Source organism: Alosa sapidissima, chromosome 19 (assembly GCF_018492685.1).
Source record: "Alosa sapidissima isolate fAloSap1 chromosome 19, fAloSap1.pri, whole genome shotgun sequence".
Classification (NCBI taxonomy): Eukaryota; Metazoa; Chordata; class Actinopteri; order Clupeiformes; family Clupeidae; genus Alosa; species Alosa sapidissima.
The window spans coordinates 3,298,348-3,311,139 of NC_055975.1; the positions used below are offsets into that span (position 1 = coordinate 3,298,348).

Genomic DNA, 12,792 nt, shown 5'->3' on the forward strand with positions numbered 1-12,792 from the left:
AGCGAGAGGCATCGACATCTTGGTACTGCCGATTGCCCATTTCCACATGTCGTCATGCCAAAAGATCTGGATGAAGGCACGTACAGCAAAGGACAGAAAGTACATTCCACTTCATGCCATAGTGGAACATTTGCAGATGGAACCACAGGTCCTCGATCTGCTTCCAGGTTTTCATGCGCTGACTGGAAGTGACTCAACTTCGTACATTGCTGGACGCACAAAAAAAGTCATGTTGGGATGTATTTGTACCAGAGGTGGGACCAAGTCACTGTTTGGCAAGTCACAAGTAAGTCCCAAGTCTTAGCAGTCAAGTCCAAGTCAAGTCCCAAGTAAATACAGAGAAGGGCAAGTCGAGTCCAAGTCCAAGTCACATCAAAGCCAAGTCGAGTCCAAGTCCAAGTCCCAATCTTTTTCAAGTCCTGAACAAGTCATCAGGTACTCTTCACTTAATAATGCACTTCCATCTAATCCACAGTATTTTTTGTTTATAAATACAGATTAAAATATGTTCAATGTTTCTGTTTTGTAATCTTTTACGACATATGCATGCGCATACCTGTGTAATCTGTAAACAGATAGCTACATAACACTCAGCACAGCTGCAAATATATATATTGTTTTTCCAAATTGCGGAGCCCACTGTAAGGATGAGTAATAATTTGACTGATGGCAGTTCACTGCGCTAGGCCACAGATTTGCCTGCAAACAATTTATTAGGCTGTCTGGCAGTGGCGACTCATAAGGGAAGCCAAGGTCAACACTTTTATATTATTTAAAAGATAATAATGACAGTAATTTTGTTTTAAAGTATTCATTTCTTAAGAAATACTACACATTTGATGCTGTTTATCTCATTTGTAAATGGTGCACTGTCACTTTAAGCCCATTGTGTCACACGTTCTCATAATGATCCTTTTTTTACCAGCTCCGTTCAAATATAGCCTATGGCCAGTCCACAAACTCAAACATTGTTTGTGCCACATGTATAGCACAATATTAATAATGATAAGCATGATATTAAGTTGGCACAAGAGAAGCATGTATGACATGATGCTTGCTTGACATTTTCTGTTTGCAATTAAAAGTGAATTATGAGCTGTAGCCAGTAGCCACCTAGCTACAGTAGCTGAGTGAAATGTATTTCAATCGGCATATCATGTGCTTCATGTAAATAAATTATTGAATACTTCAAGACTATTAAGACCAGTTCCATTACACAAGGCAAAGACAACTCTTCATAATATTCTTGTCCACTTTCCAAATCACAGTGAGTGCAGCTATGTCATAGTGACCTGGATCTCATAGTTTATAACAGTACAGTAGGCTAGTGAGAACCGGATAATTCACAATCTCCTCTAATCTCGTATTTGTTGCCTTCACGATTTCCTTTTATATGTTTCTTATATTTAAAAGAAGATATCAATCATCATCAACAATGACAAGCCAGCTGGAACCTACTCATTTTCTCTCCCTCTCGTGTGTGCTTGGATGCGTTCTCAATTAAATGCAGTAGGCTAGCATAAGTTCAAGTTGGATCTTAATGGAGAGGACTCGAAAAGTATCAACTTTATGTAACATGCTGTTGGTGCTTTTTGACATTAAACGTTCTCTAACAAGAGTGCAAATCAGTTTGCAGTAAAGCTACTAGTGATTGGCTAAATGTTGGTCCTTCCTCTGTCTCTTGGTGCCCTACACACAGTGCGTAACGCGTGTGGGGGTAGCGGCAGTACTGTACTGTGCTCTGGCCGCTTGTCTCCGCTATTTTTTTTTTTTTTTTTTTAGTCGCGGGAAAGCGTCTGTGGGGTGACTGGTCCACGATCAGGAAATTTAGTTTTTGATTCGAGACATGTCAAGTCATCACAAGTCAAAGAGGCAAAGTCCGAGTCAAGTCTCAAGTGAATAGTATTCAAGTCCAAGTCGAGTCGCAAGTCATGCCGAATTTTATCAAGTCAAGTCTGAAGTCATTAAAATCATGACTCGAGTCTGACTCGAGTCCAAGTCATGTGACTCGAGTCCACATGTCTGATTTGTACAGCATCATCATCTGTTAAAGGGGCTTGGTGAAGGTCCTGATCTTAGTGAACTCACCATTCAGAATGTAGAACGTTTTTTCTGCAAACTGTATGGAGCAATGAATGTTGACAACATCAGATGTTCGAGTAAGCATGTTTGTGAAGGGCATGACAATAGAAAAACTGCCACCCACCAGAGATTCTCTCTACTTCCACATTCAGCGTTCTCACTTCCAGGCTTTGGTCTGGCAGCAGGCCCACATGCAGCAACCAATTCTGCCACCCCCTGAGACCATGGGATGGAAAATGGAGGAAAGTTCACTTGTTCCTCAACTCATGTCACTACCTCCGGTTCCGGATGCTTGTAAGGAGTTTATCTCCTGTGGTTGCACCAAAGAATGCAAGACAGCTAGATGCAGTTGTAAGCCTAACCCATGTACTGCTGCTTGCAAACGCAGAATGTCATGTGATACTTGTATGAATCAATAATAAGTAAAAATAACATTTCAGAAAACTGAGATCTATGTTTTTTTCCCCCCATTCATACGGTGGTGTTTTGAAAGTGTCTTTTGACGCATATTGTTTCAGTACAAAATATTAAGAACTGGTACCCTAATGAATATGTTATATAGTGGATTTATATTCAGGAGACATTGAACCTTCAAAATATCATGTATAACAACTTTTCCCCTCAAATGGCTTCATCCAATGTGTACGTGTCAAATTTGGAAATTTGTGCATATTAGCGCATATTTCAGTAGATTAAGCCTCATTTGCATATTTAAACATTACATTTCAGAAAACTTGTAATACAAAATATACTTGTCTTAATGTAAGTGACAAACTGGGAAAGTTTTGTGGTGATACATAAACATTTTACCCTATCTATCTCATCTGAGTGCCTACATGTTATATGGTGGATTTGTATTAAGGACAATTTGAACTATCTAAAAATGCTGTATAACAACTTTTCCTCAAAAATGCACATGGTTACAGAATCCTGAAATCTGGTCCTGACTAGTAAGGTTATTTCAACTTCTGCACTCGTCCTCTGGCAGTATAGGCTAGTATTGTTGCAGTAACTGTTAGGCCTTCTTCTCCTCTATGTAGCATGCATGTTGTTCTTCACTGTTGTAAGTGGCTTTGGATAAAAGTGTCTGCTTAAATTATTAATGTTTGAAGAGTTTGGTTCCAAAACGCTATATCCACAATTTTAATGAATTTTCATTTTTTTTTTTAAAAAGTAATCAAAGGATCAAAAGTAATTTCAGTAGCCTAGAACTGTAATTGGGTATTGCTATTTGATTTATCTTTACTCAATCAAAACAACAAAACAACAATTTGATTGATTATACCTGAAATACACAATTAAATTACATGACATTATGTTTTTAAGAATGTTTTTAAGAATGGAGATATAGCATTTTGGAACCAAACTCTTCGTTTGTAAATAGCTGCTTGGACCACTCTGATTGACCACTGTATGTGGACTGGCTACACTGTGAGTGTATTAAATCAGTTTGGGAGAAGCATCTACAGACTTTTTACATTTTACACACAGACACAGATTATACACACACACACCGATATGCACATTGCCCTAGAGTACACACACACTCTCTCACACAAAGGCTGCACACAGATGCCTGCACACACAGATTCACAAAGACATATTGTGAAAATACTGTACACTGGCACACATGCACATGTGCACACACAAACACACGTAGCCTACATGCAGACACATAAGTATAAGTATATATACTCTTTTGATCCCGTGAGGGAAATTTGGTCTCTGCATTTATCCCAATCCGTGAAACACACTCAGCACACAGTGAACACACAGTGAGGTGAAGCACACACTAATCCCAATGCATTAGATAGATAGATAGATAGATAGATACTTTATTGATCCCCGAGGGGAAATTCAGGATTCAGCATTGAGCTGCCTGCAACAACAGCGGCGCTCGGGGAGCAGTGAGGGGTTAGGTGCCTTGCTCAAGGGCACTTCAGCCGTGCCTACTGGTCGAGGTTTGAACCGGCAACCCTCCGGTTACAAGTCAACCAGTAGGCCATGGCAGCACATACAAATTTGTACAGACACACACACATGTAGTGGCACACACAGACAGAAATAGGCTACACACACACACACACACACGCACAGGCTCATTGGCAGTGCATTAGGTTCCAAAGACATACAGAGATACGCAGGCACAGACAGACACACACACACACATTGACAGTGTGCACAAGTAACCAAGGGGAGAATAAAATTGAAACTTGATGATTACAAAGAGTTCCAGAGAATGGAGAGGTGAAGTGTGATTTGCAGTTTGCAAGGAGTTGTAGGAGTACTGTATGGCTATGGCATGGAAAAAACATGGGAAATGTGCTTTATTTCTTTTGTGTAGCATGTGGCAACACCATGGTTATACCATGTCCTGACATGCAGTTCATCTTATTGCAGTTATGTCGTTTTGTTTTCATGTCTTATTTAAGCTATTTCATTATTATGAATCAGACATTCTTGTCTCAAAAAAGCTGTTGAGCAGGTTTCTGTAACACAAATAGCCTAATTGACTGACAGTTTCAAAGGGCGGCTCCTCCATCAATTCTTGGTTATGTCACAAACAAGTTTGGCATCACTAGAGCAGCATTCTTTTGCACATGTCTGTGATCTGTAATTAGACGATGAAATTGCAAACTGACTGACATTTTTCTTACTGTTTTCAGTCAGAAAACCCCCACCCCCAAAACAATTGTCCAGGATATTGAAATGGGAATGTGTACAAAAGTCATTATTAAAAACTATAGCGACAGTCGTACCTTTCACTTTTTCATTTAATTTAAGGATGCGAAGGCTTAGAGAATCAATATGATATCTTTTCTTAAGTCAAGTCTAGTCAAAAACACTAGATGTCAGCTTAGAGTGAAACATAGAATGAAACTTTCCTGTGCTACTTGTACTAATGCATATTACATTAATGGCCTACACGGGGTAGCCTATATGTAGCAATGTCAGTGTCAGCTGCCAGTGGAGTTCAGTACACTCCAGTGACAATTATCTCAGATGAGCTGTGGATTTTCCGGTTTGTTAGCAGCAGATAGAATGTGTCCCAACTGTAACTCATGACCTGTCGGCAAAAAAATAAAAAATACTGGGTGCTACCCATCTGCTTTTCAAACTGACAATTACTCATGTAGTGTTGTGATCACTAATGAGACATGGAGAGGCTTGGTAGGTATAATAAGAACCATTTTGAGAGCTGTGATGGCAAATAAAGATGTTTCCATGGATTAAAAGAGTATGAATCATTTTGGACTTTTTTTTAATAAAACAACCTTTTGGCATGGCAGTGCCATTTTCAGTCAGAACAAATATATTGCTCAAGAGAAACCCAACATTAAATCAATGCCAGGGGTATGACTAATTTTGCTCCTACCTGTAAATTCTTAAAAAGCATTTCACACTCCTGGCATCAGACCTAAACCACTTCCAAAACATGTTGAGCACTTATTGGATTGTTTTTGTTTACTATTGAGAATTTGGCAGCTGTTTGTTAATCTAGAAGTATTGTAGGTGACAATCTCATAAGGATGGTTATGATGATGCCAATGGTGTGCAAAGCAGTCATGAGTAAACAGAGGTTAATTTAAAGAATCTGATTCATGAAACATACTTTGTTTTCTTTCTTGAAATAGAATATGTTAAACGTAGGCATATTAGACTCCATGTAGGCCTATTGGCCTCCATGACTGCTTTGTGCACTATTGGCACCATCATAACCAGTTCCATGAAAGTCACCTGGAATGCTTCTTGATTAAAATGAATGAATGAAAAGCAGCCAAGAAGTACTCAGTATGTATGGAGACACCTTCAGCACTGTTGGAGAACCCTTTCCAGTTCTTCTATATTGATCTACTTTTACACAGCTTCACAAGACCTGGTGCTAGGGCTCAGTTGTGTTTCTCAAGTAACTTAGAGGGAGATGTGGTCAGTTCATAGATGTTTGTAACTCAGTAGAAATATATTCTGAATTCAATACTCTAGCATCTGTAACTCTGTGCCAGTACTTCACACAATTTTGTTTTCTAGGGAACTACAGGGTCTCAGTTTTCTAAAGATCAAGCATTTGATGGTAGTCCAAAATGGGGGAGGGGGGCAGACCCATAAAAGACTACTAGGTATTTTTCCCCGCTAGTGTATAGTTCCTTTGTTTTCCACCTTTAATTGGGTAGGACAAGAACAAAATCTACCTTTTATACGCTCTGATGTAAAAGAGGAGGCTATGAAACATATTTTCTCACCACTTCACACCGCTGAAAACAAATATGGTACGTATGCGCCTCTCTCAGTCATGGACATTTCCGTTAAGGGTTGGGTAAGATCATTAGTTCAAATGAAAACAATCGCAAATGGGACAGTAGGAATTTATTACGCCTACGATGCCACTCATTTGACATGTATTTTTGTTTTACAGTTCTCGGATGAGATTACTCACGCAGTTACCTGTCATGCACTCTCAGGGTGTGGCCAATGTGAAATCACTATATATACCCATCAAGCACAGAGCTGAGCAGCTGCAGCAGACAAAGTTAACACTCCTGGGTAAGTGTAATGTGCGGTGTCAGTGGAAGTTTTCCCAGTTGCTTATAAGCTCATGAGATTTGTATTTAAAAGTTTGATGCATGCTTTCACAGATTTGTAATCAATAGAGTTTGGGCTTTGGACAATTAATTGTGAAACACAAACCACGCAAAAGTTTTACACTTCAATGGAGATGCTAATAAATTATACTTGACTAGATGCTGCTTGACATGCATGTATTTTGCAGTGTACATACTTGTATTGACCCAAGATCAACATGAGTGAAGGTGGGTAAAGGTTAACAAATATTGTTTAATGGGATGAAATTATTGATGTTTTATTCACATTTATCTATTCAAATTTCTGATTTTCTGTTTTTTTAATCATTTTTTTATTCCTATTTTCTCTTCTCTTTCTCAGAGGAACCAAAGGTAAGACATTTGCCTGAACCATTATGCTAGTTAATGAGACCTAGTGTGCTGTGAGTGTTTACATTTCTCCTGTTCATAGCCTCAGGAGGTCTCAGAAGAAGAGGGATCTGGCTGTGAATCAGGGGTAAGAGCGCATTCTCAGCCCTACAGCCTCTAAATCGGAGGCATCACTGTCTGTATTGACCAGTGTGGGATTTCTGTAACACCCTGCCCATCTGTTTTAGGAGTTGGACGGAGAAGGTGAAGGGAAAAAGAAGGTACATGTAATGTAATGTAAAGAAGCTTTTCCTTTGGCTCATGCACAATGTGTCTGCAGTATAAGTGAATATGGCTGTGCACATTGCACTGTTTATGTATATGCACAGTATGTTCAGACATACGACACAGGCTGAGGATGTTAGCACAACTGATCAAAGCAGAGAATGGAACACAGAGCCAGGTGGTAACTGTGCCTGAAGGCTGGGCGTTAGTCCACAACGCTGTTCCAGCAGCCTTTTATGCAGTCAGTCATGTGATGTGATCATTTGTGCAAGATCTGAATCAGGTTTGGAGTATGCCTGCCATGCATAACTAATATTACTACCTGTTATCTATATCTGTAATATCTTTTTTTTTCCTGATGTGTGCATGTGTGTGGCATAAGAAAGGGCATACAATGCATTCACTTCCATGTCTACGTATGCATTTAATTGGATTCATTTAGAAGTTGTTCAATGCAATGTCCAGAGCTGCTGGTCATTATATATATTTCATTTTTGTGAAATCAGGGTAAGAAGGGAGGGAAAGGTAAAGGAGGGGAGCACGGCCACGGAGGAGAGCATGGAGGAAGAGGAGAGCATGGAGGAAGAGGAGACCGTGGAGGAAGAGGAGGTGGAAGAGGAGGTGGAAGGGGAGGCGGAGGTGGCGGAAGAGGAGGGCATCACTGAAGTGCTTATTGTCACGTGCACTCCCACTGCTTCTGAATAAATGTTTCATAATATAGTGACGTTACTGTTTTTGTGATCTTTTCTTGTTTTGACTGGTTATTCATTTACATGTGAGAGATGAGAAATACAAGATAAATGGAAGTGGAATATAAATAAGTGGAAGATAAATATATAGTTTCACATTCATACAGTATAAACAAAAAAAGATAATATATCTTCTTTTCACAAGGTAATAACATAAAACAACCAGGACACTAAATCAAACATGAGGAAAAAAGTCAAGAATAATAACTACCACACTCTTAAAACGAATGTGTTGAAAACAACACAACTTCAGGGCTCTACACTAACATTTTTTTTTCAGGAGCACTTGTGCGCCCAAGTTAAAAAATTTAGGAGCACAGACAAAAAGTTGGGCGCACAGTCAGCTCTGTACTTAACTTACACATAATCTAACATTATACTGCAGCTAACAGTTAAACATGCCAGTGCACCAATTGCGAATATTAAGAATGACTGACAACATTTAGGCTACAGGAAACAGGATTTTAAAGTTCAGTGCCTACTTTATTTTCAGTCTGTTCTATTATCCTACATTTTGTTAATGTAAAATAATATAATACATTGCCATATTTGCATTTAGCCTGTATATCAAGTATCCTGCCAAATGTAGGCTAATTTATTTATTTGTGAATCCATCTATAGCTAAACCAAATATGCCCATGGTGACCTATCTGACTGCATACTGCCTAATACTACTACTAAAACAGTCCATTTTCTCTTCCACAAAACCCAACATAGGCTAATCAAGGATATATGTTTTATACTTTTAGTTTTTATTTGAAATATCTGCATTGATAGGGGCAGTAGGCAAACGTTAGTCCTACTTTCGTTTTGCACTTCAGCTTGTATTCGGTGTAAACAAACAAGCATGCGTGGAAGCCTGGAGTTGTCAGTAGCGTTCTACCTTTGAATAAAATTATTACGGAGTATTACAGGAGGCTACTTTTGTGCCGGTTCACTACAGCTATATTTTGCATATTGCAGCCAATACGTCAACTGGGCTAAAAGGCATGTTAGGTTACCTTTCCTGTTAGGTTACCTTTCCTTCTTTCACTGCATTCTCAGAATCTCATCCCATCTTGGCTGGCTAGTCTAACTTTCCGCTTTTTCTGCGCCCTCTTGGATTTGATAGAAGCGACTACTAGCGAGTCACAACGCGAAACTGCTAACGTTGATGGGAGGTGTAGTTTTTATGCTGCATTCGCGACGTGATTCTATGGTTTGCACCAGTAATGTTTCTCGATGTTGCGGTGTATTTTGTAGACAAACATTGACATGGTTAGAAGTCATTCGCACCAGTGCGCCTAAATATTTTTTTGCACTCGCACGGCATCATTTTTACTCGCATGTGCGAGTGAAATGGGCGCACTGTAGAGCCCTGCAACTTGCATGTTTTTAATGCATCTCTGTGTCCAGATAGGGACAACACATTCATTTTAAGATTGCAGTTTTAGAGAAACCTGCTGTAAAAAACATGTACCATGAGGGGGCGTCAGAGAATAGCTTAAGGAATATCATCAAGTGTGATTGTTTCATTGCTATGGAAACAGCTCCTCCACCTCCAATTTGGGGAGCATGATGGCCTTTTTGGAAAAATAACAAAAATACTTAACTAAGTCCTCCATCACAAGAGAACTTACTGTAAAGGCAACATGAGGACTTCTGGAAACATTGTCTTAAGCGGTCATATTACCTATTTGCAGCTGAAAATAAAAAACATACAAAAGTAACCATGGCAAAAAAGATGGAATGAATGCTCATGTGTTCATATTTTTTTCTCTAAAATATTATGCAACTATTTCAGCAGTAAATAAAGGTGTGACAAATATGGACAGTGACAAGAACAGATATTCACAGTAGACATTCAGCACCACACAGCAGAGCTGGTGATCCCTCTACTGATATTCATGTGTCATTAAAACCTCATACCAAAACACAAACACTGTGACTTAGTAATCTCCAGTGTCCTCATAATATCCTGCAATTGAGCCCACAAGGTCCTTTTCCAACTGCCTTAAAGCAGCTTCCATCGCTGCCTGTACTAAAAGACGTGCCGTCTGGTAAAGTAGCACCTCCGGTGGCTGAGGATCACTGATTTTACGCTGAGGACCATCATCTGCAGACTCAGGTTCTTCTCTATGACGGATATCAAGTCCACGTTTGCCATGGAAATCAACAGGGCATGACAGAATTTCGTCTACAGTGCCCATGACTTCTTTTAGTGGTGACAGTCCACTTTCATACTGATGGGATAAAACTATGCCAGCATTAGCTGGACTTGATTGGAAGGTTGTTTGTTCGACTTCATTCACAGTGCTCTCCCTCTTCTGCACTATAGCTTCGTCTTCCTGGTTCACTTGAGATGTTGCTGATGAGTCCCATATGACCAGGCTTTCTGGTACATTAACTGCTGTGTGGTTCTCCTCCTCTGCCACCTCCTCCTCCTCTTGCCTCTGACAGCTACTAACGTCAGATGACGCTTCAGGTTCATCTTTTCCATTTGTTCCAGCAGCCAATGTTAATGTTTCTTCCTCAGGAAGTGTAGCATATTCTGCATCCTCTTGATCCATATGCAAGCTGGGTTTACCACAGCTCTCAGCATGGGTGGTATACAGAGCACTTCTGGATTCACACTCTGACATCACAGGCGTCACATCCACACTCACCTCCAGGGTGTCAGAGTGAGGGCCGTCATCATGGATGCTTTGACAGAAGCCCTGAACACCCTCGTCAGTGTGCCTGTTGGAGAGCACAATAGTCTCCTCCTGGATATAGTCCTGTGCATTCCCGATGCGCTCCTGAAAGAATGGTGAGGGCTTCTTGGCTCTGTGTCTCACTTGATGTCTGAACTGGTTCCTAAGCTTGAGGCATGGACAAGGTGCGGCTTTCTGAACAACAAATGCTGGATCTAAACCCTTGTGGTTTGGTTTTGAGGAAAAACATTTCTTCTTTTGCAGACAGAAGAGCCTCTTCAGAAATGACTGCTCTGTTTTTGTATAATGTCTGCACTCTGTTCCAGCAACTGCTGCCTCTTGTTCCACTTTTTGTTCAGTGACTTGGTAAATAATGGATGGCCAAACGGCCGTGTCGAATGAGTCTCTTGCCTGTTGGTTGTAAAAAGTAAAGTCATGGTTTTGATCTTCATCGCCCAGAGCAGGTTTGTACCTCAGACGTCTTGGGCATAAGAACACATGCCAGAAGAATTTCCTCCACCCTTTCAGCCTTGAGCTTTCTTGCGCTTTACTCTGCTTACTTTCTGAATCTCTGTCTGATTTTAATGAGTGGTACAGAGGTTCAGAGGTACTTCCCAGTCTTGCGCTGTCCTTACACGAACTGAGAGGATTTGGTGTGCTTCCTAAAGGCTCTTGTGCCATCTCCTGAACAGAATAGTTATGGTTTGGCATGGAATTTCTAGATTCTCTGTTGGGGCTATTCAGCCTTTTGTCTCTAGGACTGCTGTTTTTTGACGTGTACCTGGATTTACATTAGCCAAAGAGCAGCTGTGAAGGGCCAGTCAACTTCCTCTTGAGCCCCACTTTGCCTGGTAATGAAGCGCTGGAGCCTCCTTGAGAGACATGGCTGATCTCAATGTCCCCACTTTCAGGTATAAATCAGCTGGTTACCACCTACAGCACAACAAACAGGTGATTTTGTTATAATCCAAAAATCAACACTTCCTAAGGACAACCATTAATAAAGCTGCATGAGAACATAAAATATACCAGGGGAAAAGGCAATCCATATCCATTTAGGTACTCTAAAATATAGGTACATAAGGAGAACATTGATATATCAGAGGCAAATTACTCGGAGGCGCTACAATTGCCGAAATGCTCAATCCTTAGTGACTGACTCACTGTGCTGGGGTGCGCGACCAATCAGTTTTGACCTATTACGCGTGCCCACGCCCTGTGACTCATAATTCACAACAAAATTGGTGTAGGGCAGGCCTACACGCTTTTACTTAAATGTATGCGTTTACATGCAATTTCGTTAAAATAACATAAATTAGTTCATGCCAAACTTACAGAATTACAAGCTAAAAAACAAACACATTTCACTATTTAGCCTAAACCTTAGACCGCAACAAAACAAATACCCTATTTGATCAAAACATGCATTTTAAGCACGGTCAGCGATCAATGAGAAGCATACCTCATAGTAACTACATAGATATAACGTAGACCACTAGTCTCGCATGCACTTTCTTCAACTTTTCAACCTTCATTTGATATTGCTTAATAGTGTTCCAAGTACAAGCAGTCACATTTCCCCTATATAGCTTATCATTTATGCCTTTTAACATAATCGTTTCTCGGAAGAAAGCACTTACTTAACGGTGTTTCAACTTCAAGACACTCGACACTGCAGTGCAGTCGCATGCTCCGGTCTTGCTCTTCGATGATATAGTGCAAGCGCTGAAATCCACAAGCTAGATAAGCATCGCGCTCCGTCTCTATGGTAACACCGTGATTGACACGCAGCGCGAGGCAGTATGGGAATATTGAAAAAAAAAAAACATAAAAAGTCGAATCTCTGGTTAATAAAACTTGCCTCAAGATAAGATATTGGAGGCAGGAGATCATCCCCTCGTTCTGAATGTCACCACAACACTGCTCAAATGTATATATGGATGTCTAAGGATGCACAATATGGTTTTGTATCCTGAATAAGTGATCTACTTTGACAGTATATTTGCTGAAAATAAAATAAAAACCTTAGAGAAAGCAAGATACTGTATGTAATGTAGGACATAAAAAAAAGCATTG

The 12,792-nt window shown here is 40.1% G+C and overlaps 2 protein-coding genes across 4 annotated transcripts in view; one reads left to right on the top strand and one right to left on the bottom strand.

Moving 5' to 3' along the window:
- Positions 1 to 6,465: 6,465 nt before the first annotated feature.
- si:dkey-248g15.3 (probable H/ACA ribonucleoprotein complex subunit 1) lies at positions 6,466 to 8,019 on the top strand. Of its 3 annotated transcripts, none has more exons than XM_042073384.1 (6): positions 6,466 to 6,624; positions 6,822 to 6,890; positions 7,024 to 7,034; positions 7,114 to 7,158; positions 7,259 to 7,291; positions 7,802 to 8,019. In XM_042073384.1, exons 2-6 carry the CDS (start codon positions 6,881 to 6,883, stop codon positions 7,958 to 7,960), a joined length of 258 nt encoding a protein of 85 aa, XP_041929318.1. In that variant the 5' UTR covers positions 6,466 to 6,624; positions 6,822 to 6,880; the 3' UTR covers positions 7,961 to 8,019. The 3 variants fall into 3 exon arrangements, with proteins under 3 accessions (XP_041929318.1, XP_041929316.1, XP_041929319.1); XM_042073382.1 differs by having other exon boundaries at positions 6,478 to 6,624; positions 6,851 to 6,890; XM_042073385.1 differs by lacking the exon at positions 7,259 to 7,291 and having other exon boundaries at positions 6,485 to 6,624; positions 6,851 to 6,890.
- Positions 8,020 to 9,964: 1,945 nt separating this feature from the next.
- LOC121693739 overlaps positions 9,965 to 12,792 on the bottom strand; it is a 33,728-nt gene continuing 30,900 nt past the window's right edge. Inside the window, exon 4 of the mRNA XM_042073381.1 lies at positions 9,965 to 10,911. Within this exon, the coding sequence (XP_041929315.1) occupies positions 9,973 to 10,665 (693 nt within the window). The 5' untranslated portion in view covers positions 10,666 to 10,911 and the 3' untranslated portion in view covers positions 9,965 to 9,972. The remainder of the gene's footprint in view (positions 10,912 to 12,792) is intronic.

Bases quoted from the DNA above. Each gene is read 5' to 3' on its own strand.
- si:dkey-248g15.3 (XM_042073384.1), top strand. The intron at 7,159-7,258 runs GTAAGAGCGCAT...CATCTGTTTTAG, and splicing joins GATCTGGCTGTGAATCAGGG to GAGTTGGACGGAGAAGGTGA. The intron at 7,292-7,801 runs GTACATGTAATG...TTGTGAAATCAG, and splicing joins AAGGTGAAGGGAAAAAGAAG to GGTAAGAAGGGAGGGAAAGG.